We start from the raw sequence: 27,584 nt of genomic DNA, 5'->3' as shown, positions 1-27,584 counted from the left end.
TGAATGAAGATCTTCGAAATTCTTCGATATTGACTACCTCGAATGGAGATTTTGTAGCTTCTACCGAGTGTAATGTTGAAAACCCACGTCGAATTTGGGGGGGCCTGGATGAAGTGAGCGCGTGGCAACAGCCGCGGGCAAGAAGCCTCATGTCTGAGAGCATCTACTGAAGGACCATAGTCTAAAAGTAAATAAACGAGAACAAGAATTGTTATGTATCATAGAACGAGCCATCAGCAAGCTAAGAAGAGCAGTGATGGGCGAGCAATTCGACTTGATTTGACATGGCTACGTACCTAGACACATACGTCTCGGTGAGTAGCAATGAATCAGTGGAAGCGAGAAGGAGTACCCTCACCGAGAAGATCGGCGAAGGGAACAACTAGAGGCCCGCTCACCGAATGACCGATGGAGTGCGCACAGACCAGCATAGTGATTGGACGTAATCTCAGCGGGCTGGGCTTCGTGAGGCACCGCAGTCCACAGCCCACCCACCACAACTACAGCTTTTGCTGAGAGGCTCCAAATACCGCTTCTCTCCCCTGCCGCCAGAAAAAAAGGACGGGGAAATATTTCTCTGTATCGCAACTCAAGTCTGCTCAGTACACGGCATCCGACCGCTCGCGAAACCATTCCTCGATCTCGCAACTTCCCCATCGTCCTTCGCGCTCGACATGCGCCGCACTTGACCCGTCACGCCCCCCAACTACCCCGCCACCTTTGCGCCCCTGCTGGGAGACCATCGATATCCAAAGCAGCTGTTCGGAGACCATCGCTGTCCTCCATCCGACGACTGTATCGCGCGTGCTTGCCCGCGTCGCAACCCAACCCATTTTTAAACGACACCCCGTCAATACCATCACCTTGGATTACCTCGACGACATGTCCACCTCTTCGGGGGCCCCGGAGTCTTGGATATCTTCCTTTTGCTCTCTCCTTGGCCATGAATACTTCGCTGAGGTTTCTGAGGAGTTCATCGAGGATGACTTCAACCTCACTGGCCTGCAGAATCAGGTCGCGATGTACAAGGAGGCACTCGAGGTACGCAGGCTGTTTCTTTCTCGCTTAGATTTTCTTTTTTCTTTTGTTCTTCTGGAGATTGGGAGCTCAAGCGACCTTTTCAGCCCCCAGGCTGCGCGATAGACGTCAATGCTGACCTGACCTGCATAGATGATCCTTGATGTGGAGCCTGAAGAGGACGAGGACGAAGAGGAGGAGGAGGATGAAGACGAAGACGAGAACGACTCGGGAGATCAAGACCGACTCGGCCCCAGACACGACCGGAGACAACATAGCCGCATGGCTAGCGACCTAAGTGTTATCGAGTCTTCCTCCGAGATGCTTTACGGCTTGATTCATCAGCGATTCATTTGCTCGAGGGCGGGCATTCAACAGATGAGCGAGAAGTATGAGTTGGGCCATTTCGGCTGCTGCCCCCGTACCAACTGCGATCAAGCGAGAACACTCCCTGTCGGTCTCTCTGATATTCCCGGCGAAGACACCGTGAAGCTGTTTTGCCCTTCCTGCCTCGACGTCTACGTCCCTCCCAACAGCCGTTTCCAAACCGTCGACGGTGCCTTCTTCGGCCGTACCTTTGGCGCCCTCTTCCTCCTCACATTCCCGGAATACGACCTCACTAAGCGTGGGGCCGAGGTTCTCAGCAGCGGCGGCGCTCGTATTAACGATGATTCGCTCGAGATGATCAATGGCATGTACGCTAAGAACATTGCACCGGGCCTGGGCGCTGGACGTATATATGAGCCCCGTATTTACGGCTTCCGCGTTTCCGAGATTGCAAAATCAGGCCCTCGGATGCAGTGGTTGAGGGACAGGCCGGATAGCATGACCGAACTGGACGAGGCGCGTCTGTACGCGGATGGACACCCCGATTCAGACGATGACGAGGAGAACCTGAACGGCAACGGCCGGCCTACGCCCCGTCGCCGTGCTCCTGGCAATGCGCGCCTCCGTGCAACGCAACGCCAGGCGCAGAATGGCAGCCCGATGGCTGTGGAGACGAACGGTGCAGAGTCGGAGCTTTAGGACTTGGTTTGGAAAACGATTCGTACTTATGGGACCGGTAGTCCTCCAAGGTTGGGCGGCGAGTGTGGCACCGCGCCAGGATGGAGGCAACAGGCCAGAGAGAGAAAGATGTCGGTGCAGATCGAGCGAGACGGTCAATACGGCTGCTCTGCATAAGGTAGATGGCGTTTAGGAGGCACACCCCGATCTCCGTTGATGAAAGAGGCACGGCGTTGCTAAGGGAGATGCATTACTGAAGTAAACAACTCATGCCGTTACACGAACTTTGGTTTCAACTCCTTTTGCAGGCAATGGTGCCTGTTGTGTAGGCTGAATGCGACGGCCATTGCATTTCTGGGCCTCGGGACACAGAATATAGACTGCATGCAATTCGACGGTCAAAAACAACGACTCTTCATCTCGCTCTCATCGCGATGCATGGAGATAATACCTCTACACAACGGCTCGGCGGCAGATCTCCTTGTAGGTAGCGATGGCCCCCGTGAAAACCACATCCTGCCCATGGGGTCAGCTTCTCGATGTCCACGTTGCGTCTTTCCTTGCCCTGCATACTAGTAACGTATCACTGGCCTGGTATTCTCCATTTCACCCCGCCCCCTCCTCCCACCTGCTCCTCTCCTCCCGGTCGCGTATTTCCCGGATCGCCATCATGCTTAATGCCCCAGACGATCCTCCTAGACCCACAAACCCATGCAGAATATATTCGATGAGAGGACTATACGGCCCCGGGTGAATGCTAGACAAATCTACGATCGAGCCTCTCTTCATTTATCCTATGCCTGCTATTTACCCGGATGATGTCACCCTGTACCGGCGATGCGGGGACTCGAGCTAGGCTTGTTCGTTGGCAGATATCCCGAGCATGTTTGGTGCGATTACCATGGCCTTCTAGTTCGCCTATAAGTCGCCCATCTAGTCTCGAATGTAACTACTGAGTGTCATATCTTGGAGAGAAGGGCATGTCACTTGCATTATAGTAGACATTATGTTTTCACTTGTAACATTGGCCGTGTGGCTGATGTGGCTTTCAGTGTCAGAGGGATCTAACTCGACCTTTTATAACCCAATAATCCCAGGATTTCATCCAGATCCTAGCTGTATATTTGTCCCTGAGTGGAATGATACCTTCTTCTGCGCATCCTCTAGTTTCAATGCATTCCCGGGTATACCACTCCATGCTAGTAGAGACTTGCAGAATTGGAAGCTAGTCGGTATGTTTCAATGACCTGTGAGGGTGAATACTTCATTAACATGGTCTAGGGCACGTCTTGAACAGGGAAGAACAGCTCCCTCGACTTGTTGAGACAAACCGATCCACAAGGCAAGTCTCTCGGGGTAGAAGAAAGCTTGCCGCGCCTGACAGAATTCAGTGGTATTTGGGCACCGACACTGCGCTATCACGATGATACGTTTTGGCTTGTTACGACTCTTGTAGACGATGATAGAGACGCGACAGATGCTTCGCGGTGGGACAACGTATGATCCGATCCACGTTCTTCTCCTTGACTCATCTAACTCAGTTCTCGGGTCCAAGATTATCTTCAAGGCGCAAGATCCTTTTAATCCGGAATCTTGGACCGACGCGGTACATTTTGAGTTTGAAGGATACGATACAGAGCCATTTTGGGACGATGATGGTAAGACATACATCAATGGTGCCCACGCCTGGAAGATCGGGTATGTGTTATGGAAATGAGAACGACCCTCGGAGGAAATAATACAAATGCTGAAACGATACGAGACCGTGGATTCAACAGGCGGAGGCCGATCTCAACACCGGGAAAGTCGGCGAATGGAGAACTATCTGGAATGGCACAGGCGGCATGGTCTGTGATGAGTCCTCTGGAGACTTCCTCAGGGCTGACATGGGAACAGGCACCCGAAGGACCACATATCTATCGTAATGATGGCTACTACTATCTTCTGGCTGCCGAAGGTGATTCCAAATAAACATCCTGTGGGCTCCGAAAGCTAATGGCAAGTTGAAAGGCGGCACTGGGCTTGGCCATATGGTCACGATGGCCCGCTCAAAGAGTATTGGTGGCCCGTATCAGTCAAGTCCATTGAACCCTGTTCTGACCAACGCCAATACTACCAATTATTGTTAGCAAAGCGCAAAGAGTGCTCTCTTTCCAAATTGGCTCTGCAGGCGAGGCTAACGGAGATCAGTTCAAACTGTCGGACACGCAGATCTATTCCAAGATGCCTCTGGGAATTGGTAAGGAGCTCCACCATTGTACTTCGAGTAGCTAATGAGAACCAGGTGGTGTGTTGCCTTGGGCACGAGATCAGGGCCAGAATGGCGCAACTTTCCAATGGGCCGAGAGACTGTCATGACTTCGGTAACGTGGAACGAGGGGGAATGGCCATACTTTACCCCCATCGAAGGGAAGATGAGTGGCTGGGAGATGCCGCTTGAGAATCTGGATATTGAAGGCCCCGGGTACGTATTACATCTTTTCCCTCTCAAGAAGACTTCTGCTAATCAAGCTAGCCCATGGATCTCACTGGGAGAAATTGAAGGCGACGCGTTTGACTTCTCTCCGAATTCGACCCTTCCAGCTCACTTCACGTATTGGCGGTATCCGATCGGAAGCTCATACATAGTTTCACCGCCTGAGAAGCCCAACAGCTTACGTCTGATACCCTCCAAACTCAACCTCACCGCTCTAAATGGGAACTACGCGGGTCCCGATGGCCAGACATTCATTGGAAGAAGACAGCAAGACACGCTCTTCTCTTATAGCGTCGAGCTTGACTTTCAACCAACCGAGGAGGAGGAAGAGGCCGGCGTTACGGTGTTTCTTACGCAGAACCATCACCTTGATCTCGGCGTTGTCTTGCTGCCCGCGAGCGCAAGTACGCAGGCCTTCCCTGGCCAGAATTTGACGACGGGGGGAAATCCGACTGATCTCAAGCTTCAATTTCGGTTCCGAGCTATGTCGTATGTTGCTGTTCCCACTGATATCGTGGCACCAGTACCGGAGGACTGGCTTGATAAACCACTCAGATTGGAGATTCGGGCTGTCAACATGACACATTACTCGTTCTCTGCTGGGCCAGCTGGGTCAGCTTTCCAGACCAAGACTCTTCTCTACGCCTCCAACGATGCGGTTAGTTGGGGTTTCACAGGTATGCCGCTTTCTCTTTCTGAATCAAAGCTTTCGCTGATAGCTCAACAGGTGTATTCCTCGGGGTGTATTCGACTAGCAACGGGAGGACAGGAAATACGCCTGCTTATATCTCAAACTGGAATTACACCCCCGAGGTGCAGTTCAGAGATTGAAAATCACCAACCAGATCGGACTTTTCAAAAGTTGGATATGTTTAAAAAGGAAGCTACAAGTAGATTCTCTGTACTGGTCCTTGTACACAGCAATCTTTCCAAACTCTCGTTCTCTTCGGTGATCAAGATCGCGGGTACACATTCACGTCAGCAAACTGACCCGGTGAATCATATACTTTCTCTGGCAAAATACAACAACAACGGCAAGATGGCCGAGCGGTCTAAGGCGCTAGCTTCAGGTGCTAGTCAAGTAATTGGCGTGGGTTCGAATCCCACTCTTGTCATTAAGTTTTGCTGATGGAGATATCATCGAGGTATGACATGCCTGGGGGCCGAAAACATTATATTCCCCTTAACGTTCACAATGATATCTATGCCGGGATATTACAGCACCCCATGCCTACCTTGAAGGATTGGATGTTCTATTTTGGTCTCTTGACCGCCTCCGATTTGAGTATATGGGGTGGTTAAGTACGACCTTGCCCATATTGTTCTCTAGCGGCCGCGATGGTCACGATTGTGGGACTACTCCATGATATGTTTCTTAAGGAAACAGTGTGGCATGCCCACGTCTAGATGTATGTTCAACATAAGGATGGCAGGAGCTGGCTCATAGAGAGTGTCGACACTTTCTTTGCATAGGCTGCTAACGTCATTAAGAAGCAATAGACAAGAGTAGAGCATCTGCAATTCCCTGGCTTTATTCGAGATTGACGCTTCGGCACACATGAGTCACTCAGCCGCTCGCGACCAACGAGCAGTTGGTCCGACGTGAGAGTCACCTCCACGTCCTCGGAGCAGCACTCCATGTCGCTCGTCGAGCAACTCCGAAGACGATGAAGGAAAGATATCACCAAACAACAGGCCAGCATGCTCAAACAGACAGTAATTCTCATAGTCCATGTTTATTGTTTCTACATGGGTGTACATAGTACAGTCCTTCCTAATCTAGCAGGTTCATCAATCAAAGTGAAGGTTAAGGGATCTATTGATATCCAGGTTAGCTAGTGCTTTCGTGCTAACAAGCGCTTAATTAAGTTTTGCTTCAAAGCTACATTCAGACTGTTGAGCTTGATAAATTGAATCAACATAGTATATTCTGTTGGCCGTTCTTAATGGAAGAGTTGATCATCAACGTAGCAACCCGCGATGGAGTCAAATTTGTTAAGAAAAAATGAGATCAAATGCTTACCGAGCAGGGAAAATTCTGTGAACAGAATGTAGTGAAGTGAGTAAAAATTCGAGGTAAAGCCCTCATGTCGCCTGAAGGCAGGATGCGCAGGAGATACCATGAACGATTTGAGTACTCTGATACAGTCGACCATTGAGATTCTCAAAAGAGATCGATACTCGGTTTGGTTCGTCCTTTATATCGAAGTGAGGAAAAAAGCCGCGACTGGAGAGAGACAGAAAAGATTTTTGTAGTCAAGGTCTCGGTGGTGCACGGCCCATGCGGAACGGGCTCGCTTACTTCAGATGATGGGGACAGTTGAGTTGAGCCTTAGGCAGATGGCGGCTCCCCATCAAGAACTGTTTAGCTGCATCTATCCCTCGAAACAAGAATCACCCCGCTATTTATGCCAGTATCTACCGTATAGCACTTGCACAATCGCATGCTGACATTCGAAGCGGTTGCCCAGTAGGTTACAGGTGTCAGAAGTTCAGAACCCCACCATTAATACTGGGCACCCAAACCCAAAGACCAGGTAGGCACTGCCCTATGCCTAAAACCAGGAAGTTGCCCGACAGGTGACGTTAGGTACCTGACCACAGTGACCAAGTGCCCAAGCACACAAGGCAAGGTACCTTAGCCTCCCGCCTTCCATTGCGTGTGTGCTGTGCGCCGCGCCCCTGCCATTCGATTGTGTTAGTCCCCCCTCTTTGCCCACCACCCCTCCTTCGTTGCTCAGCCTGGCGACCGGCGAAAGCTCTCCTCCGACAAAAGTCTCGATCGCTTCAAACCCACCGTAAACAAACCGACCCCTCCTTCCGACCCGAAACCCCCTCGTCTTCAACACACCTATCCCCTTTCCAAATCAGACAAAATGGCGAACAGTAAGTCTGTTGTGCACTCAACCGTCCCCGTCACTGCTGTAGCTGTTGTCTTTGCGCGTGCGCTCGCTCTGTGTGCTGCCCCGCATCTCCATGATGTTTTCGTCCTTTTTTTTTGCGCTTCATCAGACCAAGAAAATAGATAGATAGCTAACCGATGCCTTTTCGCAGACTTCGAGGAAATCGCAAGTAAGTGTTTCCATACTCGATAGCCGAGATAGCCCGCACCGCAATGCCGTTTGCTTGCCCTTCTTCGACAAAGAAGACACTGACGGCCTCCACAACGCAAACAGAGCAGTTCATCGAGTTCTACTACAACCAGTTCGACTCGGACCGCAAGGGACTTGCCAGCCTCTACGTGAGAAATCTACTGCTACATAGTCATCCGGGCATTCACTGACAACGATAATAATAATAGCGGGAGCACTCTATGCTGACTTTCGAGTCTGCTTCTTCCCTTGGTGTCAACTCCATCGTTGAGAAGCTCACCGTGTGTACTCCCAAAGAGAATGCGCAAATTCAATGCGCCGCCTGCAGTCCCCTCACTGACCCCTTTACAATAGTCCCTCCCCTTCGAGAAGGTCAAGCACCAGGTCACCACCCTCGACGCCCAGCCCACCGCTGATGGCGGCATTATCATCCTCGTCACTGGCCAGCTTCTGGTACGTATATGACATGCCCTGCGGCTGTTCCACCGTTGCAACTCTTTATCTAACCCAAGAAAAATAGGTCGATGAGGAGCAGCGCCCCATGAACTACACTCAGGCTTTCCAGCTTCTGCGTGATCCTGCCTCTGGCAGTTACTTCGTCTACAACGACATTTTCAAGCTTGTCTACGGTGCATAATTCTCCACGCACTCTAGGAGAATACGATTTGATGAGGCCTAATATCTGATTTCGAGGGACCGGGCATGGCTTAAGGCAGGATAAAAGAATCTCTGTCTCCTTCGATTTCTCATTCCCATGAATCTACGCCGGGTTGAGGCGAGCACGTTGGCAAGGATACCATTTCACGTTTCCAGGAATCCCAAGACGGCTCTGTTCATACATGGCTCTTTAGAGAACTGGGAAAATACCCCTATTATTATCACATGAACTCAAAGACCTATTACGCCCCTTGATATTCTTGTATGACTTTGTGGCCTTGATTTTGCCTGTCATTCCGTTTCCTGCGCCTCGCATAAATTTCAGTACAAGAATGGAAACCCGAAGATGGAAATCAAACATCGCCCCTCAAAGGCTATCTTCAGACAAGTGGTCACCGTATCTAGACGGCACCATTGGTGTTACATCATCATCCCTTTGCCGTTCTTTCCACCCTCAACGGACCTGCATGTGGGCGTCTCCGCTGTCACGGAACACGAGCTGAGCGTGTTGACCGCGGACGATCTCCTCTTCCCCACCTCCCTTCTTGATAATGCCGTTCCGAGTGGCACCCGGGCCCATGGTTCCGAACCCAAGGTCGCGGATACGGCCACTCGCGATGTCGAAGATGCAGCCGTGGACAGTCATGCCTCGCTCTTTGATAGCCTCTTGAACGGTGAAGTTGGCCATGAGCACATTGACACCAGTCTCGACGTTCATCTCTGCGATACGGACAGCCTTGCGGTCCTCATTCTTGATGGCGTCGAGCTCCTTTGCGTTTTGAGCGCGGACTGTCTTCAAGGGAGTGAGCCAGGTATCGAGCACGCCTCCGACACGGGAGTCGCCCAACGCCGCCTTGGCACCGCCGCAGGCTGAGTGACCGCAGAGCACGACGTGCTTAACCTTGAGGTGGGCAACAGCGTACTCGATGACGGCCGAGGTGTTGATGTCTGTGGGGGCTACGATGTTGGCGATGTTGCGATGGACGAAGACGTCGCCGGGTTGGAGACCCAAGATTGTTGTCTCGGGAACACGAGAATCAGAGCATCCTAGCCACACTTTGTGTCGACATGCGTTAGCATCAGAGCTTAAGGAGGACGCTGGCATTGCAGATGAACTTACAGATTGAAGGCGACTGCCCCGAGGCAAGGTTCTTGAAGAACGCAGGATTCTGGTGTGATTTGTACCCAGCCCAAGCTTGGTTAGAGCTCAGGGCATAAAGGAACTTGTTCTCTTTATCCATGACGATGGAATGTCAGCATGTTGTCTTGAAGTAGGACTATTTGCCCAGGGAGGTGAGATTGTCGGGTACTTACGGTCATGGAAAGCCATTGTGATCGAATGTACACTGACGCAGCCGGACTCAATGTAAGAGCAACGCTGCGGGGTATCTAGATGAATTCGACTACGACTCGGTCGATAGTCGGGAGGACGCAATAGCTGATTCTAGTGTGCAAGCAGGAAAGTATTACGTGTTGCTCCTGTGTCCGGATGCTGTGTGCAGGCAACCTGGCTGAGACCTGCCCAGCTGCAGAGATAGTAATGATATATGAGACCCTTGATTGACGCTCGTTTCTGCTGCGAGGTAGAGAAGCCGGGCCGGTTCACTACTGGAAAGGAGGAGCTGATTTCTGACTGTACACACAGAGCACGACAGACGTCAAAGTTGTCGGACGTCCTTGGCTACGAGGTAGGATGCCGGGTCAACGTAGGTCGGAACACAAGGCCGCAGAATCGAATGTATGACAAGTGACTTCCTGTCTCGGCCGACGGTATGCGAGTTAAGCTGGTTGGGAGGGACTTTGGAGTCTGAGATCGAAGATGACGGTGGTAGTGGTGTTGGCCAACGCCGAATGCCGTAGTGTAACCTGGGGTTTTCGCGGACTGGTCGTGCCACTTGAGTATAAGCAAGATGTATTGAGCTAGTGATGCGTGACGAGAACAGGCATATGCAAAGAGATTCCGAGCCTTCAGCGAAGGAAGCAAGGATGATAATAGATAGAGGGGAAAGAGGGACGATCCAATGAGCTGAGTGAAGGAGAGTATGTGTGTGTGTGTGTGTGTGTGAGAGAGAGAGAGAATTTGTGTGTAAGAAAGTGTGGTATGTGAAGGGCGAACCAACCTATTCCAGAAAACTTGCGTTGAGATGAGCAGAGACTTGTGGTTGAGTTGGAGAGGGAGCGCCGAGGGAATGGTTGATCCAATGAGAGATGGTGTTGTTGAGACAATGTAAATGAGCTTCAAGATCAAGCTGAGCTGAGAGAATGGTAGTATCAGACAACGTAGTGGGCAAGCGAAATAGACTCGAGATCCTGCAGTAGGCTACATGCAGATATCATAAGATGTAAGGCCATGAGCACGCGGGGGGGCGAGACATGGAGGATATTATAAGTAGTATGGCGATGCATACTTGGGCGCTACCATACATGGAGTCGATGCATGAGACGAGAGCAGAGAGACACAGACAGACGGAACACCCCCCGGGTACCACCCACAATCCTCTTGGCCGGGACCATGACCGTGACCATTTGGTGGAGAGCTCTCCGCACCTGGAGACAGAGCCAAACACAGAGCCAGACAGAGCCAAGACTTTCGGACGAGTCGCCCCAGAGATTGACGGTGCCACACCCCGGGCATCACCAGGGACAAGTACACACGGCAGAAGACAGAAATAGGGTGGGGGGGGAGGGGGAAATGGGAGACGGGAGAGAAAGACGGAGGGAAACTTGGGAAGAAGACACCATACCCCGGTCACGTCTTTGCGATGCGCACTATTTCGGGGTTGTGACCTGTGACTTGGGACGTTTGCGCTATGCCTCCGGCTAATCCACCACCCTGAGGCGGTGCGGTGTCCGCATGGCAATGGAAAGCATGGCCAGTGTTCACGGCATATGTCCTGGCTGCTATTCTTTAAAGGACGGTTGTGTATAACAGAATCGGACTGAATCTAATCGATTGAAAACGCTAGCGAGGGCGCGCAGTGTATTATTGTCTCCGGCCACCGAGTGGGGGCTGAAGGACCGTCTCCGTGCGATGATCAGTCAGGCCCGGCCATCTCCGTCGGTCGGGCACTTATCTCCGTTCCAGCCCACTTGGGTCGTGGAGAATCTGACCGAGCCGCTGACAAGTTGAACTGTCCCTTTGACAGACAAGGGCAGTACCATAGTGAACCTTCCGTCTCTAATGCGCGGCCGCGGAATATGATCCATGCTCTCTGTCTTTGGGGCTACCAGAAGCCATAGGGAAACAGTTGAACCAAGAGCGACTCCCGGCTGTGAAACAGTGCTTGTCAGTGTCATCCCTCACAACACTGCCGTAAAGGCAAGGCATCCTTCGCAATCCCAATCCTTCCCTCGCTGATCTCCACGGTGTGATCGACGGTGATCTGACAGATTGGGTTCATGTCGCTATCTCAATCATAATGCAGACAGGACTGTTTACCAATGAGAAGGAGTATCGAGAGTCGAAGTTGTTGACCAGTTGCTCATCAATCCACAAGGAAACTCTTGGTTCACAGGAAGAACCAGTGAGGAAGAGAAATGCAACTAAGCTTTCTGGAAGAGGAGAACGGTATTTGGTGGTTGCTTACTAACCTAAAGCAGTTTAGCCAGCCAATGTAAGCTCTCATTGAATGTATGCGTGACAGCGTGATAGGTGCCGGGCGGGCACTCCCTCATGTTTCCCTCTCCTCTTCATAGGTAGGCTTACCTTTTTTTTACACCCCACACAGATTATAAGCCGCCGGGGCAATGGCCCGGTCGTATGAAGAGACAAAAGTCAACCTGACCTACGCAGAGTTGTAAATAGGCTGAGCACGTCCAGAGCTCGGGTCGCACTCGCAGTCGTGCTCTTTGGATGGACAGGGACATCTCTGTGCCCGAAGTGGAAGCATATGGGTACACGAATGCCAAGAAATTCAGAACGTTTTCGATATCGCGGCCACGGCGACTTTGGAGTCTGAGGGAAGAACAAAAAAGGGGGGGAGGGGGCCTCTCCCATAGATAACCCGGGCCGGGGCCATTCCTACCATACCTACAGCTTCGGGGCCTGAGACGGCAAAGCACACAACAAATGTAAAGCTGGCCCCGGGTCTGCATCCGGTCCAGGTCGCCCGACAATCATGGAATGCGCCGTCTTCCACGAACATTCGACAAGCGGGCGGGATGAGGATAGTTGCGGACGTGAAGGAAGAAAGAGCCAGCGAGAAACAGGGCTGTCTGTATTTACCAATCTGGGAAGATTGCTCAGCCCAGAATACAAAACGCGCAATGCACCACAAGGTTTACCGGCTTGGCGTGCAGCAGCTCTTCAGCGTTGCACGCGTGCAGAGGCCCTCAGGTTACCATACCGCAGCTATAATGAGAGCATGTTCTCAGACTTGGTTCTTGGCACTTTGTTGAGGAACCCAAATTTTTGCATCATCGTACGGTATTTCGATGGTCGATCTGGAGCACTACCGCACTTGGACCCTTGCGCCTCTCTCTGGGTTTCTCATCAAGTTGTGGGACCCCTGTCGTCGATCAACCCCACAGCCGACTATAGCTGGTTGTTTGTTAATTACTAATGTACACTCGTTCTACAGAGTGGTCCTGTAGTATCTCACGCTGTCGCATCTCGCCATATGCGACTTGCCAAGACTTTTGAGAGAAAGGCCTTCGGTAAATACAGAGTAGACTACGGCATCCATGGACGGACATACCCGTCCGTCATAATAATGGGTTGACTTGGCCTTTGTATGACTGCGCCGTGAGCCCATGGCAGACTGCCATCAGATAAGACTTGACAACTCCACAATCCACAGGAAGGGCTTCAGTAGTCTTTAATTTCCTTACAGAAATGGGCTTGAGTTATTCGCAAAAAGACTTAGCCACCGGTATCTTTACAACCCACCAACTGTCAAGTTTCACATCATTGCTGAGAATTTGGCAGGATTGAAGAAAGCGACATGTCGGATTGGGAGTAAAAGGGTCGGGAGGTCACCATGTCATGAGAGCAAAACATGAACTTGAAACCCAATAGAATAATCCCGACGCCATGCCAAATTTTTATGATCCGATAGCCTCCAGTGGCCTAGTCTCCTAATACACTAAAGTAGTCCGGGTATTGTTCCATCTTAGACCTTGATGGCGTTGTCAAGAGCCTTCTGCTTCTTCTCGGTGCGCTTCTGGGCCTTAGCACCCATGATACCACCACCCCACTGCTTGCGAGCGCTGTCGGTCTTCTCCAAGTATCCGTCCTTGATGGCGGAAACAAGCTTGGAGAGCTCGCTCTTGTCCTCGGAGCGGACCTCGGTGAAAGCGAGGACAGCAGCAGTCTATGATCAGTCAGTAAGCCGCAACAACAACATCTGTGACAACCGAGTAGACATACCTTCTTGTGGACGACGGTTCCGAGGCGGGCCTTGCCCTTGATGATGGCGAAGGGGACACCCATCTTGCGGCAGAGGGCGGGGAGGAAGATAACCAACTCAATGGGATCAACATCGTTGGGGATGAGGACGAGGGAAGCCTTCTTGTTCTCGATCAGGCCAACAACGTGGTTGAGACCGTACTTGACAGTGTAGGGCTTCTTGGAGACGTCCTCCTTCTTCTTGCCGTCCTTGACGGCGGTGGCCTCCTTGACGAGACGCTCCTTCTTCTCGGCCTTGGTCTCAGGGCGGTACTTGTTGAGGAGCTTGAAAGCCTGGGCGGCAGTGTTGCGGTCGAGGACGTGCTGGAACTGGGCGATCGCAGGGGGGACCTTGAGGCGCATGTTCAAGATCTTCTTCTGGCGCTGAAGACGGACATACTCGGGCCACTTGACCATGCGGGCCAAGTTGCGACGGGGCTGGATGTCCTGGCCGATGCCGAAGTTGCGGGGCTTGCGCTCGATGAGAGGGTTCTGCGATCATTGTCAGCCATCTATGGAACTGCGCGCGCAATCATGGAGAGAATATGTACTGACCTTAGGAGCCTTCTTGGAGCCAGCCTTTCCCTGAGGGAAAGGGGCGGGAGCCACCTTCTTACCGGACTTGGGAGGCTATCATTGAGAAAGCAAGACATCAGTGAATTGTTCAAATCAACTTGTGTCTTCCTTTAACTCTAAGGAGAAGGACGGAGAAGCATTGGAAGTGAATCCAACACTTCACCATCCTTTCCAGCCAAATCATCATCAACGGCCCGTCCCCGCAAGCAAGCTAGCTAAGGACCGACGACCGAGACGGAAAATCGCAGTTCGCATAGCAGCGAAACTGGATGGAGATTGGCCTCGAGGGCAGATGAAGTCGTCTTCGTTCAATTTGTACTCACCATTTTGTCGGTTGTCGTGATACTGCCTTTGGCGGGGATGGATGAAGAGAAGGTCAATATGCAGAAACACAAATTTCGGGAGACGAGGATAAGACGTTGTTGGTGTGGGCGCGAAAAATTTGGATTAGGGCAAGATAGGGTGGGTACCCGATAAGAACATTTACAACATGGTCGCGTATCTGCACCGTACTGCAGGTGGGGAACCCGCACCGCTAGTCTTATCTCCACGTGATGATCGCTTTCCGACGATAAGTGACCTGAAGGCTTGAAGTTAGGTAGGTAGGTACTTTAGGTAACAAAGGAGTGCGCGGAACAGCCTTAACAGTGACGACAGGGTAGTCGACCCCACTACGAGGGATGATGGAATGTCACTTTTGCGCCAGACAAAATAGTTCACAGAGACCCGAGCACCTGATTGTTGGTCATCTTGTTCACCACGATTGGACCGACTCTTAAAGTACCCACGACAAGTATTTACGCCCATCCTGAATCAATCTTCTGCTGGCATAGGTAATTACCCGTTTGGCAGCTCAAGCGTGCAAGCTAGCAGGCAATGCAAAACGGAGACAGCAGTATCAATACGAATAAGATCCTCGTCTCTTGTTTCCTCATAAAACCCAGGCTGACAGTCTTTTTTATTCCTGGTTCACTCAGGAGGGATGCAAAGTTGCTGGAGCAGACGATTGTAATGCATGGCAAAGCGAACGAGGAGTATTTAACAGAGAAATTCCCGTCCCATCTCTGCACTAAATGACAGTACCCGTGTGGTAGGTATCTTGCCCACTAAGTGATGGAAGATCCAGGCACGGAATTCCGCGTTGCGGTACGTACCTATTGCACCGACGATGATGACTCCAAGGTCATCAAAGCGACACGGCGACACATGCTATTCTTAAATTTTCCTTAACTTCGATCTAGCAACAACAAATTCCTTTTCTGATCCGACCCCCTAGACCACTCTTCCCCCGGAATACATGTTACGTGGAGAAACACAAGCCCACGTTCACTGCGTTCTCGACTTTCCGGTTCAGCTTAATTTTATCCTGTCCGATCCACCGCGAGGTGTCAATTTCGAAGTTCGTCGATTCAACTGAGGCGACGGTTTCTCCAGCGCGAAGTGGCGCTAAACCTCTGCCGCCGACACGACACTATTTCTCTGGGACGCCTCTCGTATCGCTGGGGACCTACTTATTCCTTCCTCGTGGTGCAGCAATCAAAATGGCACCGGTACTATGCGCAAAGTGCAAGACCGAACGCGCTCTCGTGAAGCGGCCCAAGAACCACCAGAAACTTTGCAAGGCTTGTTTTATCTCAGTGTTTGAGGAAGAAGTACATCACACTATTGTCTCTTCCGCACTGTTTTCTCGGGGAGAACAGGTAGCTATCGGGGCTTCGGGTGGCAAAGACTCCACCGTTTTGGCAAGTGTTCTCAAAACCCTCAACGACAGGTATGACTACGGCTTGAACCTTGTACTCCTCAGCATCGATGAGGGCATCAAGGGTTATAGAGATGATTCGCTCGAAACCGTCAAGAGAAATGCCGTGCAATACGACATGCCCCTTACTATAGTGGGGTACGACGAGTTGTACGGCTGGACGATGGACCAGGTTGTCGAAGTGATTGGAAAGAAGGGCAACTGCACATATTGTGGTGTATTCCGCCGACAGGCACTGGACCGAGGCGCCAAGATTTTGAACATTAAACATGTTGTCACCGGCCACAACGCAGATGATGTGGCTGAAACCATCCTCATGAACCTCTTGAGAGGAGATTTGCCACGGCTAGGTCGCAGCACAAGTATCGTCACTGGCGACGACACTAGCGATGTCAAGCGCAGCAAGCCCCTCAAGTATTCTTACGAGAAGGAAATTGTGCTATATGCTCATCACAAGAAGCTCGACTACTTCAGTACCGAATGCATCTACAGCCCCGAAGCTTTCCGTGGAACTGCTCGCACCCTGATCAAGAACCTCGAGCGGGTGCGGCCAAGTGCTATTTTGGATATAGTCCGCAGCGGTGAGGATATGGCTCGGCTGGTTGCAGGAGCGTCAGGCAGCTCTTGCGCCGGCAAAGGAAGTACTCCCCGTGTCGCTGAGGATGACTTCATTGCTGGCTGCGGCTCGCAGCAAAGCAAAGGCCTTGCAACCGAAATTGCTCAACTGGATGCAAGCTTGAGCCAGACAAATCTGACCAAATCTCAGGAGACAGACTTCACGACTGCTCCTTCACCTTCGTCAAAGATTGGAAAGAAGATTCAGAATTCGTCTGAGACGCCCAGACCGAGACATGGCCAAGCACAGGCAACTCCGAGTGCTCCATTACAGACATTGGGCAAGTGTGAAAGATGCGGCTACATGTCTAGTCAAGCCATCTGTCAAGCCTGTCTGTTGGTGGATGGGCTGAACAAAAACAAGGCGCAGATTAGCTTATAGAGATAATAAGATCCTCATCCCAAGCCAGAACTAGCAGACATTTACAATGTTTGTCTGTGGCCCGCCTCCCACCCCTCCACTCGACGTAACCGGCACGATCAAGTCAACAATCGCATAGACTGCGGCAGTAGTTCTGAGACTGAACAGGAAATAAAAGTTTCATTGGGTGGCTGAAGTGGGTGATGAATAGTGGAAACCCCCATGGTTTCCAGACAAAGTAGCATACATGTTTCTAGTTGAACCTCATCCTCTATGTCATACGCTTCTCCAACTGCACGTTATGATTAGCCAATGTTCAGCCATCTGTCGCAAGCAAATACATACTCTCCAGGGGTGGTTCAGTTCGAAGCCCGGAGGCGCTTCGTGGTTGGCAATCTGTCCCCGCAGATCGCCCGTGAGTCTGCGATCCCGGTCCATCACTGTTATACCTTCAGGTTAGCTTTCGATCGAACAGTAGGATATGTTTCCTGTCGGTTGGACACGTACTTTGCTGTAAGGAAGCGAGGTTAGCGACGTGAATATCGAAGGAGTGCCAGTTCACGAATACTTACCCTATCCCACTGATCCAAGCCCCAACGGGGCTTCTTTCCGCCGTTCTGAATGCCCTTGATGACGTGCAGTCCGGTACCGGTGATACCGAACATCTAATACGACGTTAATTTCCATCGTGGAGGTTGGAGTCGTCTTGCGCCGGCACAATGGCAATCACAAGGTAGCTCTTACAGCAATCATGATTCCATAGGGAATCAGGGTTTCGAAAGGAACGGGCATGGTAGCGGATAGCCGTTCGGCTGAGCGTCGTTATTCGCCGGTTTGTATGTATCGAGAGGTCGCAAGGCCGACAAGAGACACAGCTTGTAGTCGTCGGTGTCTACGGGAGACGTCGTTGGATTCCGGCTTCCTTGAATTGACTGACCAATTGATGGAAGCAATCCGCAAGTCGTCGGGCCCTCGGACTGGTTATTTCTGGATCACGTGATATGTAGTTCGCGTCAGTGCTTTTGCGATCAGATTGATTGGCTGAGCATTGTGAATGGTCCCGACAGCTTGCCATTGGTCACTGTGGAAGTTATTCAATGGAAGTGGGAACCTTCCATCTATTGTTTCCGTCCCTGACACGCCTGGCAAAAGCTCCTCCCCCAAGGTTGCGTTTCGCGAATTGAAGCTCGTAGCAAGTGGCTAGCAGGTAGCTACCCAGGTACTCCGTAGGAGGCGCCTACCTACCTTAGGTACCTCCACTGCCTTGCCGTCCCACACCCCGTGAACCCAGGTGCATGTCGCACATACCTACCGTGGGAACCTAACCTCTGACCCAGGTGGTGCAGACACAGTGCTCAATTAACTGATTACTGTACGCGCCACAGGTGTGGAAGTCGCATCCCTTGGCTTGCGCCAGTCTGTTGATTAGGTATCTGCGCCTTGGACAAGACGTGAAAGCCATTGCTGGCTTTTCTACAGTCGCCGAAGAACCTGTGTCAACCATCTAGTAACGCGTTAAGTCCTCTGCCCAGAGACAGCATTCGAGCTGTACCAACGTCAGTGCATGTTTGCCGCGCATCGTCGCCTAAGGCTAAACGCGCTCACTTCTATCAACAACATTCGCTCACGGCCAGCCGATTACCACAGTTGTGCGCCAGACTCGCTCGATCCTTTGGTTTTCTTGCTAGCTATGGGCTGCGAATACCGGAATCTTGTCATTCACGGGCGAAATTCGAAGCAATAGCTCTGATAAACGATTGCAACCCGCACACTCCCGCGATCTTCGAGCTTCGACGACAAGATGGCAAGCGCTCAACTCACCGAAGAAGAGCTGCAGCAGAGCGCTCTTCTTTCAGATGAAGATGCCGACATCGAAGACGCACCAGCAGTGCCCGTCGAAAAGTTGCCTCAGGATACCGAGAGTCCCTTGACGAACCCAAACACGCACGATGACGAACTCTCGGATGCGATCGGCGATGAAGACGATGAAAGAGACGCGCCTACCTTGGACGGGGACATTGAAATGGCTGAGAATGCGGACGATAATAGCGAACTGTCCGAGCAGGACTCTCTAGAAGAGAACCTGGACGAGTACTCTGGCGTCGACATGGATCAGCGCCTGGAGCAAGACGATGGAGACGAAGCTTCGGGCGGTGCGCGCAGTCGCAGCAGCAGCTTGCTAGATGACATTGAGGAAGACGAGGCAGAAGGTGTTGGCGCTGTTAAGATCAGACCAGGCGAAACCGATGATGAGGACGCAGATGAGCCGGACAGCGAGCACTCGGAATCGCACAGTGAGTCTGGAAACGAATCCGAAGGAGGCGAAGCATGGGACGACGTCGCTGTCGAGGAAGAAGAAGACGAAGACGAAGGTTCAGAAGACGCAGCGATGAACACCTGCATGTTCTGTAAACAAGATGAAGAACATGATCCGGCAGAAGACTTCGAAGAGTACTTAGCTTGCGTTGGATGTGGAGAGAACTGTAAGTGCTCTACATCACATGGCGGAGAAATACCGCGTAGAAAGCTGACAGTATCTATTTAGCACACCAACATTGCGCCAGAGAGGCCGGCGCGTTGCAGGAGTTTAATAGTACATACTCCCTCCTCCGTCAAGCCCTATTGTGTCTAATCTTTCCTTGCAGCTGCTTCTCAGTGGAAGTGCCCCGATTGCGCGACTGCTGATGATATGCGTGCCGACGAGTCTCAAACGAATGCTTCTCCTGAATATGCAGAAAAGCTTGAAGCTGAGCAAGAGCCAGACGCTGAGCACGAACTTGGACTGTCTCCGTCGTCCAGACGGTCAACGGCATCCCAAGTAGCGCGAGACCTGCTTCCGCCCCAAAAAGGCACCTCCAAACCTGACTCTCACTCGGTGTTCAATCATCTTCTCTTGAACGACGATCCCATGGATGGAACTCGAGTTCTTCGTAAGCGCAAGACGTCTTCTGTCGAAGCTGAGGAAATCGTTATGTCGCTCAGGAAGCGTCGACGAAACACGTCCAAAGATAGGGAATCAAGCCATGGTACAGGCACATTACAGGACGGCGCCAATGGAGCTGGGGAGAAGGATACACGCCGCACACTACGTATACACCCCCCTCGAAAGTCAAAAGCGGTTACCATCACTCGACGGAGCCGGTCCATCGTTGTCAAGATACGTGTCAAGCCAGCCGCCCTTCGCCGCGTACTGTCAAGAAAGTCCTCGTCCAATCGAAGAAGAACAGAGAAAGTGATAGACACAACGGCTTCGTCCCAGGATGGATTGGCTGCAGCCATGGCAGCTTCCTTTACTTCCACTGACTACACACATCCCTTCTATTCCTTCTTGGACCGGGAAACCGACGATGTAAGAACAAAGCCATACGGAGGCATTCTCAGCGAGAACGAAGCAGATACATCAAGGACTTTGCCGACCAATGATGATCGCCGAAGATTCGATGAAGCCAAGCAAAAAGCCGAGGAGGTATGGCGAGCTCGTCTCCACAGTATCCAACTCAACCTAGCGACACCGGCCAAGAGGCCCAAGAAAAATGCTGGACCAGCGAGCCAAATCGAGTGCATCGATTTTGGAGGCTGGGAAATCGACACTTGGTATGCCGCTCCCTATCCGGAGGAGTACAGCCGGAATCGCACTCTCTACATTTGCGAATTCTGTCTGAAGTACATGAACTCGGATTATGTCGCCTGGCGTCATAAACTAAAGTGCCCAGCCAAACATCCACCGGGCGACGAGATATACCGGCATGGATCCGTTTCGGTCTTTGAGGTTGATGGCCGAAAAAACCCTGTCTACTGCCAGAATCTGTGTCTCCTCGCCAAACTATTCTTAGGGTCCAAAACGCTCTACTACGATGTTGAGCCGTTCCTATTCTACGTATTATGCGAATACGATGCTCTTGGCTACCACTTTGTTGGTTACTTCTCCAAGGAGAAACGAGCCAGCAGCCAGAACAATGTTTCTTGCATTCTAACCCTGCCCATACACCAGCGAAAAGGCTACGGTAATCTCCTGATTGACTTTTCATACTTGCTCACTCGCGTAGAGCGCAAGACTGGATCACCAGAAAAGCCTCTTTCGGACATGGGCCTCGTCTCCTACCGCAACTACTGGAGGCTGGTACTCTGCCGGTATCTCCTTGACCATGTCGAGGAGGATAAGTCTACGGCACCGGGCCTCAGTGTTCGGCAAATGTCCGACGATACCGGACTGACTCCTGACGACGTCATCTCTGCCCTTGAAGGTCTCCGATGCCTCGTCCGTGATCCAGTTACGGAGCTCTACGCCTTCCGTGTCGACCTTTCGTACTGTAACGACTACATAGCAAAATGGGAGAGCAAGGACTACGTCAAACTGAATCCAGACGCGCTCACCTGGACTCCGTACGTCATGGGGCGTGGCAATGCTACAAACTTTGAGTTGGGTCCAGCTATCAGCGCGATTGCGCCACGAGAAGAAGATGACATTCACAAACCTGTGCAGAGTGTGCCGCTACCAGCCTCTCAACAAGAGGCAGCAGCCAATGGCATTATCGACAACACTCCCGTTGCCGAAGGCGGTCCATCGAACATCGCTGAGGAGACTGATACAGAAGCGACTGGGCCGAAGTTGGAGTCCAATATTTTTGAATCCACGGAGTCACATCCAGACGGTCTGACGAACGGCGAGACTGGCCTAGAACAGGCTGAGGAAGAGCCGTCCCAGCTCAAGGAAGCGCTTCAGTCTATTCCCGAACAAATGGTCGGAGGCGACTGGGCCAGCCTGTACAAAGACGTACCTCCATCGAGGTTCGAGGTATATCCGCCTCCGGGGGGTCGACGGTCCGACCGGCCGCGACCCAGTGTACCTCGGCCTATCGTAGCACGAACAACGAGCAGCAACTCCAGACCGCGACGTTCGGGCGGTGGCAGCAGCGCGAGACGAACCACATCAAGCCGACCCAAGAGTAAAAGCTCATCGTCGTCATCACGGCGTAAAACGGGGGGAACGGGACGTGGACCAGGCCGTTGGCCGAAGGGTACTAAGAAAAGCGATTACGGTAATGCCGATAGTGGGCCCGGTCTCCCGCCGGGCTGGCTTAGAGAGAAGCAAGAGAAACAGCGGCTGGCTGGCCTTGCTGTGACCAATGGCGAAGAGGCCGAAGGACTCACCATCGAGGGCAACGAGACAATGGATGTGGTTCGTGTGCAGTTCCAGGAAGGGGAACACGAGGACGCTGGCGCCGAGGGAGCAGCAAGCAAACTCAACGGTGACGTTGGCGGCCAAGCAGAGGACGAGTGATGCCAAACAACCGATACCCCCTTACACTATTCATATTCCTAGTCTCATGCGAGCCGACTTGTACCATATTGTCTTCTTAGTAATGCCAGCGCTGCAACTATTCGTTTTCTATTTTCATTTTTCTTTTTCGTCTAATCGAATACTAGTGAGACGTATTCAACCAGTGTCTTTACTGTGGACGAAGGCAGCTCAAAAAGGAGTGGGTAGTACTAACAACTTTTGCAATTCTTGAAAACCCCTTTAATTTTGTTTACCTATCTGCAGGCAGGCAAACCTAAATTAGAGGTTGGCATTACTGAGCATTGAGATGTGGCTGATTAAAGGCGCGTCTGGTTCTTACTCCTGTGACATCCACGGCTGTCAGCCACATAGTCAACCTCGCCCTAGCCTCTTTCCAGCATTCTCCGTTATAAGGAGACTGGTTGTCACGCTTCCTATCCGGACCGTCCCTCTCAAATACGTCTCCGGCCACCTCACATGACCTTGCGATAGTATGCATCCGTATCCATTCTGCTCAGCAACTCAACCGTAAAGGAGCCGAAGCTAAATTCACTCAGCCTCCCTTGATGACATGGCCGTAGCCTCCGATTTGGCCACCTTCTTGCTTTCATCCAATCGCTGAGTTACATGCCTTCTCAGTACGCGCAAGCACGTGATAAAGTCTTTGTCTACGTGACACAGAGGGTAGATGGGCAGCAGCACATTTTATGAGAAGATCATTCTCGAGTGAACATGGGAGTGAGGGTGTAGGCGTGTGATAGAGCTGCAACGATGGAGGTAATACCTTAGTAAGAGCCGAACAGGTCGGTAAGCTGGTACGGTAGCTTAGGTAAAATGTCTGCCCATAGGTAACCTGGAAATGTCAGGTTGGCAAGGTTGGGTCCGGCATAAGGGTATCCGCCCGCCGCGTATCCGTCGGTGAGGTGTCGCTGATGGGGTCTGCTTGTACCTTAACCTCAAAGCACATGCTTAAATACCTAGGTCGGGTAGGTAGCTTTTTTGATCGCCTGCAACATGTGAGGTAAGGTACTTGTCGGAATGAAGACCTGCAGAGGCACATCCTGTCGCATGTTGTTCGAGACATAAGGTACCGCCAGCTTTGCGCTACCGAAATGGAAGTACGGGCAGCCGCTACACAAATTGACAAACGTTAATTTAGACGAAGTGCCTCATGCCATATCTACTCGGTAGCCTGGCATTGTCTGTAGACATCCACGACCTCTTTGAGTTGACTTGCCATCCAGGTGAATGAGTGCTAGGTACCTTACCTTGAGACCTTGGTTGTCAGGAAAGGTAAGGTATTTTGTACTTTGTGCCGGGGCAAGGTACGGATACCTTTACCGACACAGCCTTCTGGCTCCACACTGAGGTAACTTCTATGCGTGGGACAGGCCTGGAAGGAGACTGCTCCAGCGCTCCAAAGTCTTGGACCTCCGAGTCGCAGTCTCCGTCTCCGACCGCCCGGCCAAGTTGCATTACGCACACGCACTCGCCGCACCGCCAGAGACATGAAGTGTGACACTCAGGTCGTCACTCCCGCCCCAGTGCCCAGTGCCCAGTGTCAAAGTCAGTGCCCAGTGCCAACCGAACCGGGACCTTTCTGTCTTTTTGCCTTCCAAGTTCCACGTTGCTTTCTCAAGTCGTTCATCTTTGACAAACTTTAATGCTTCACCTTCAGAACTTCCATCTTCCGACAATCGCGACGCTCTAGGCACAAACAAGCGCCATCTTCGTCGTCAAAAATCTACCCACTAGCCAGCTAGGCACTCCGTCTCCGTCTCTCAGTTTGCTGGGCTCCGCTATCCGCCGTCATCTGGCCTGCCTCCTCACCCCAACCACTGGCGAAGTCGGCCTTGCGACCCGTTCATTCCCCTCCGCCGACCCTTCGTCTGCCAACGCTCTGTGCTAGGCCGTCCTTCGATTCGTTGGACCAAGCTGTCGTCACAAGCGCCCCTCCCACCTCCAACCTTTGCCTTCCATCCATCATCAGCTTGTCTCTTCGCTGCGCTTTTATCCAACCCTCTGACAACACTGTCAATCATTCTGCGTGCTATTGCTCGTCGCATCAGCAATCAGCAATCGCCTGCGTTGGGCCCAAGCTCTCCGTTGTTGTCGCCCTAGTCGCACCCAGGTACATCGCGTCTGTCGTCACTATCTTCCAGCGCATCCGACAGCCCACTTTCTCCCGAACAATACCCAACCTCCCTTCCTCACGGGAACCGGACTTGGCATCGCCTACCAATCCATCGCACACCACCTACTGACAAAACAACACCCTCGGACGGGCCGACGACCAAAACACCGCCAAAATGTCCAAGGTTATGCGAAGTGTCAAGAACGTGACCAAGGGTTACTCCAGTGTCCAGGTCAAGGTTAGAGAAGGTGAGTCGCAGATCTCCCGAGCATTCGTCCTCCTTGGAACCCATCCTGACACTCGTTTTTAGCAACCAGTAACGATCCATGGGGTCCTACCGGAACTCAAATGAGCGAGATTGCTCAGCTCACGTACAACACGTAGGCTTTTCCCTTCACCGTCGATTATGGGAGTCCGCTAAGTTTACATTTCAGATCTACCGAGTTCTATGAAATTATGGACATGCTCGACAAGCGTTTGAACGACAAGGGAAAAAACTGGAGGCACGTTTTGAAAGCCCTCAAGGTGCTCGACTACTGTCTGCACGAGGGCTCCGAGCTTGTCGTGACGTGGGCGAGACAGAGCATCTACATCATCAAGACATTGCGCGAGTTCCAGTACATCGATGAAGACGGTAGAGATGTTGGCCAAAACGGTATGCGCCCCCTCTACTATTCCTAGTGCATTCACTTTGGTCAATTCGCGAGGTTTCTGACAGTGACCAGTACGTGTTGCCGCCAAAGAACTTACGTCTCTCATTCTGGACGAAGAGAGGCTTCGAGCCGAAAGAAGCGATCGCAAGTCATGGAAATCCCGCGTCACAGGGTTAGAAGAATTCGCTCCTCAGCATACCAGCCCTACTCAACCGCGAGTCCGCCGCCGCATGAGCAACGAGGACGATACCGAATACAGACTCGCTATTGAGGCTAGCAAGCATCAGGAGGAAGAGGACCGCCGGAAACGAGCCGGCCGCGGCGCCAACGAAAGCGAGGATGATGACCTAGCTAAGGCGATCAAACTTAGCAAAGAGGAGGACGAAAGGCGCAGACGAGAGATGGAAGACAACAACGCCTCGCTCCTCTTCGACGACACCCCCGTCCAGTCAACGCAACCGCAGTACACTGGATTTAACCAAGGCTATCAGCAAGGCAGTGCTGTGGACTTCTTCGCCAATCCCATCGACCAGAACCAACTTCAGACGCAACCCACCGGTTACATGAACAATGCGTATACCGGATACCAACAGCCGCAGGCGACAGGGTTCCAGAATGGCTACGGCGGAAACGGTTTCGGCATGGACCCCTACGGACAGCAACAGGGCATGCAAGGCTTCCAGCCGCAGCCAACGGGCTACAACCCTTACGCCCAGCAGAACATTACCCCTCAGGAGACAGCCTCGCAGCCAGGGAGCAACAACCCGTGGTCGACCGGTTCGATGAAGGCGGGCAACCCAATGAAACCAATGCAAACGGGTTCCAACAACCCCTTCGCGTCCTCATTTGGCCGCCCGCAGACGCAAAATTCTATGCCCCCCTTGCCAGAACAGAAGACACTCTCAGCTTTCAGCCAGCCCAGCTTCGCTCAGCAGCAGCAGCAGCCGCTGCCTCAGCAACCTCAGCAACCTCAACTCACATCGCAGCCGTCCTTTGGAACCCCGCAGAAGGAGCTTACGGACCACGAAGCCAAGCTCAATGCGCTGCTTGCTGGGGGAGACGGTATGGACACATACGGCAACACCGGCCAGACACGTATTCCAGCGCAGCACACTGCACCTGGGACCTTTGTCAACAGCGCCGGCTCTGGTGCCCAGCGACTTACTGCAGAGGCAACTGGAAGCAACCCTTTCCTCCGATCACAATTCACAGGCATGCCTAGTATGTCATATGGGCAGCAAATGCCGGCTGCCACAGGTCCTGCAGGTATCAATGGCAGCAACAATCCATTTGCGGTCGGAAGACCACAGCAGCAAAACACGCAGCCGCAGGACCTCATTCAGTTTTAGGTCACCGTGTCACGTGGGGATATACTACGAGGCTGACGTGGGCGCTTGATCATCGGCGCTGTTCAAGCCAACAAATGTTTGTACTGAGGCTCAAAAGGATTCCTTTTTTTTTTTTTTAGAGTCTGGGGGATGCAGAGGTTCTTACTTGCGGTGCGGTCACATACCCGGCAGAGGACTCAACTTGTTCCTGTTCAAAGTTGGCCGGCGGTTTGCTTCGATTTACATTTACACAGCTTGCCTATAGCGCTCTTCAATGAGCCATTTATGATCTTTGAAATTTTGCCACAGCATGTACCACAAGCCGATGTCCTGTCACCCGCCAACGACCTCAGTGATGAGCAATGGAGGGGTTTAACGTCGTGCCATGATGATTGCACAGTACCATGCTTTTCATGCAAGATGATCACGGTTAGCACCTACACCCAGTAACCATCTTGGCCAAAAAAAAAAACTAAAAAACTGTTGGGTTTTCGCTTCTACCAAAGGGGCACGGCGAGTGTGGCAGCCTAGGTAGATTTATAAATGAGTACCAACTGGCTGTGTATTCATAATAGAGAGACAGGTTTCTGACATATGCACAAGGTCCAGACTCTCCCTGTTTTCAACGGAAGACCACTTGACCAATTGGAACGAATGAAGAGAATCTCAAGTAGTAAAAATTCCTCGGGAAACATGCATTTGAGTGTATGAATCAACGTCAACAGCGAAAACGTGATCTGATGACCTAGCAGGCGTTTTCGTGGAAGTCGTTTATGCCCACGATGTAAGAGATGCAAAGGTACCATTACTAATAAAACTAGGCGTAAGCTACTTGCGGGTGGCTCTGCCTACAACTGCCTGGAACAGGATTCTAGCTTGATCATTGGCTGATTTCTTCAAGCTCCTTCAAGTTGTCGAATCGGAGACAGCCATTGTCCTCAGGCAGCAGTTGCCGGAAGCTACCTAGCACGCCTAGATCTCGCCCGCGGGAGCTACCACCTTACCTTACCTAAGCTTCCTACGCTACTTGGGCACCTTTCCAACCGCGCCAGCTTTGGAAGTAACCTCTGCAAAGAGACGTGAGCTCAAGGCCATTTACCTACTTAAATCATTTCACCCTTCTCGTAGGCACACGCGACTAACCCGCAAACTTCACCTGGCAAGTTTGACAGCAGTTTTGACCGTTGCATTTTTGTTGTCTTGCTGCTTCTGTCGACGTCTTGACGACTTGCATTCCCCAGTAC

At 51.9% G+C, this 27,584-nt stretch overlaps 13 protein-coding genes across 13 annotated transcripts; 7 read left to right on the top strand and 6 right to left on the bottom strand.

Moving 5' to 3' along the window:
- Window positions 1-401: 401 nt before the first annotated feature.
- Window positions 402-2,043, top strand: CCOS01_09393 (casein kinase II regulatory subunit; the record flags this gene model as incomplete). The annotated part of the gene is made up of 3 exons (XM_060457552.1): window positions 402-413; window positions 595-1,041; window positions 1,171-2,043. The coding sequence occupies 3 exons, from the start codon at window positions 402-404 to the stop codon at window positions 2,041-2,043; spliced, it is 1,332 nt and encodes a 443-aa protein (XP_060312252.1).
- Window positions 2,044-3,161: 1,118 nt separating this feature from the next.
- Window positions 3,162-3,251, top strand: CCOS01_09392 (uncharacterized protein; the record flags this gene model as incomplete). Its single annotated transcript, XM_060457551.1, has 1 exon — window positions 3,162-3,251. One exon carries the CDS (start codon window positions 3,162-3,164, stop codon window positions 3,249-3,251), a length of 90 nt encoding a protein of 29 aa, XP_060312251.1.
- Window positions 3,252-3,481: 230 nt separating this feature from the next.
- CCOS01_09391 (beta-xylosidase) lies at window positions 3,482-5,329 on the top strand (the record flags this gene model as incomplete). Its single annotated transcript, XM_060457550.1, has 8 exons — window positions 3,482-3,720; window positions 3,785-3,869; window positions 3,919-3,979; window positions 4,033-4,146; window positions 4,213-4,261; window positions 4,307-4,486; window positions 4,538-5,175; window positions 5,226-5,329. 8 exons carry the CDS (start codon window positions 3,482-3,484, stop codon window positions 5,327-5,329), a joined length of 1,470 nt encoding a protein of 489 aa, XP_060312250.1.
- A 584-nt stretch (window positions 5,330-5,913) lies between these two features.
- CCOS01_09390 (uncharacterized protein) lies at window positions 5,914-6,201 on the bottom strand (the record flags this gene model as incomplete). The annotated part of the gene is made up of 1 exon (XM_060457549.1): window positions 5,914-6,201. The coding sequence occupies one exon, from the start codon at window positions 6,199-6,201 to the stop codon at window positions 5,914-5,916; it is 288 nt and encodes a 95-aa protein (XP_060312249.1).
- A 240-nt stretch (window positions 6,202-6,441) lies between these two features.
- CCOS01_09389 (uncharacterized protein) lies at window positions 6,442-6,654 on the bottom strand (the record flags this gene model as incomplete). The annotated part of the gene is made up of 1 exon (XM_060457548.1): window positions 6,442-6,654. One exon carries the CDS (start codon window positions 6,652-6,654, stop codon window positions 6,442-6,444), a length of 213 nt encoding a protein of 70 aa, XP_060312248.1.
- A 720-nt stretch (window positions 6,655-7,374) lies between these two features.
- Window positions 7,375-8,227, top strand: CCOS01_09388 (nuclear transport factor 2; the record flags this gene model as incomplete). Its single annotated transcript, XM_060457547.1, has 6 exons — window positions 7,375-7,384; window positions 7,553-7,570; window positions 7,675-7,739; window positions 7,800-7,871; window positions 7,945-8,043; window positions 8,111-8,227. 6 exons carry the CDS (start codon window positions 7,375-7,377, stop codon window positions 8,225-8,227), a joined length of 381 nt encoding a protein of 126 aa, XP_060312247.1.
- A 474-nt stretch (window positions 8,228-8,701) lies between these two features.
- CCOS01_09387 (carbonic anhydrase) lies at window positions 8,702-9,577 on the bottom strand (the record flags this gene model as incomplete). The annotated part of the gene is made up of 3 exons (XM_060457546.1): window positions 8,702-9,303; window positions 9,368-9,478; window positions 9,562-9,577. The coding sequence occupies 3 exons, from the start codon at window positions 9,575-9,577 to the stop codon at window positions 8,702-8,704; spliced, it is 729 nt and encodes a 242-aa protein (XP_060312246.1).
- Window positions 9,578-10,026: 449 nt separating this feature from the next.
- On the bottom strand, window positions 10,027-10,773 carry CCOS01_09386 (uncharacterized protein; the record flags this gene model as incomplete). The annotated part of the gene is made up of 3 exons (XM_060457545.1): window positions 10,027-10,141; window positions 10,368-10,501; window positions 10,741-10,773. 3 exons carry the CDS (start codon window positions 10,771-10,773, stop codon window positions 10,027-10,029), a joined length of 282 nt encoding a protein of 93 aa, XP_060312245.1.
- A 2,585-nt stretch (window positions 10,774-13,358) lies between these two features.
- CCOS01_09385 (60S ribosomal protein L8-B) lies at window positions 13,359-14,535 on the bottom strand (the record flags this gene model as incomplete). Its single annotated transcript, XM_060457544.1, has 4 exons — window positions 13,359-13,559; window positions 13,616-14,125; window positions 14,189-14,263; window positions 14,533-14,535. 4 exons carry the CDS (start codon window positions 14,533-14,535, stop codon window positions 13,359-13,361), a joined length of 789 nt encoding a protein of 262 aa, XP_060312244.1.
- A 1,215-nt stretch (window positions 14,536-15,750) lies between these two features.
- On the top strand, window positions 15,751-16,965 carry CCOS01_09384 (PP-loop family protein; the record flags this gene model as incomplete). Its single annotated transcript, XM_060457543.1, has 1 exon — window positions 15,751-16,965. One exon carries the CDS (start codon window positions 15,751-15,753, stop codon window positions 16,963-16,965), a length of 1,215 nt encoding a protein of 404 aa, XP_060312243.1.
- Window positions 16,966-17,197: 232 nt separating this feature from the next.
- On the bottom strand, window positions 17,198-17,736 carry CCOS01_09383 (uncharacterized protein; the record flags this gene model as incomplete). Its single annotated transcript, XM_060457542.1, has 5 exons — window positions 17,198-17,215; window positions 17,290-17,384; window positions 17,446-17,455; window positions 17,517-17,609; window positions 17,689-17,736. The coding sequence occupies 5 exons, from the start codon at window positions 17,734-17,736 to the stop codon at window positions 17,198-17,200; spliced, it is 264 nt and encodes an 87-aa protein (XP_060312242.1).
- A 1,009-nt stretch (window positions 17,737-18,745) lies between these two features.
- Window positions 18,746-22,225, top strand: CCOS01_09382 (MOZ/SAS family protein; the record flags this gene model as incomplete). The annotated part of the gene is made up of 3 exons (XM_060457541.1): window positions 18,746-19,427; window positions 19,490-19,537; window positions 19,590-22,225. The coding sequence occupies 3 exons, from the start codon at window positions 18,746-18,748 to the stop codon at window positions 22,223-22,225; spliced, it is 3,366 nt and encodes a 1,121-aa protein (XP_060312241.1).
- Window positions 22,226-24,534: 2,309 nt separating this feature from the next.
- On the top strand, window positions 24,535-26,361 carry CCOS01_09381 (ENTH domain-containing protein; the record flags this gene model as incomplete). Its single annotated transcript, XM_060457540.1, has 4 exons — window positions 24,535-24,607; window positions 24,670-24,739; window positions 24,794-25,014; window positions 25,085-26,361. The coding sequence occupies 4 exons, from the start codon at window positions 24,535-24,537 to the stop codon at window positions 26,359-26,361; spliced, it is 1,641 nt and encodes a 546-aa protein (XP_060312240.1).
- Window positions 26,362-27,584: the final 1,223 nt, after the last annotated feature.

Source organism: Colletotrichum costaricense (genome assembly GCF_030867565.1).
Source record: "Colletotrichum costaricense strain IMI 309622 chromosome Unknown Scaffold_9.1, whole genome shotgun sequence".
Taxonomy (NCBI): Eukaryota; Fungi; Ascomycota; class Sordariomycetes; order Glomerellales; family Glomerellaceae; genus Colletotrichum; species Colletotrichum costaricense.
This window is presented reverse-complemented; position numbering and strand designations above follow the sequence as displayed.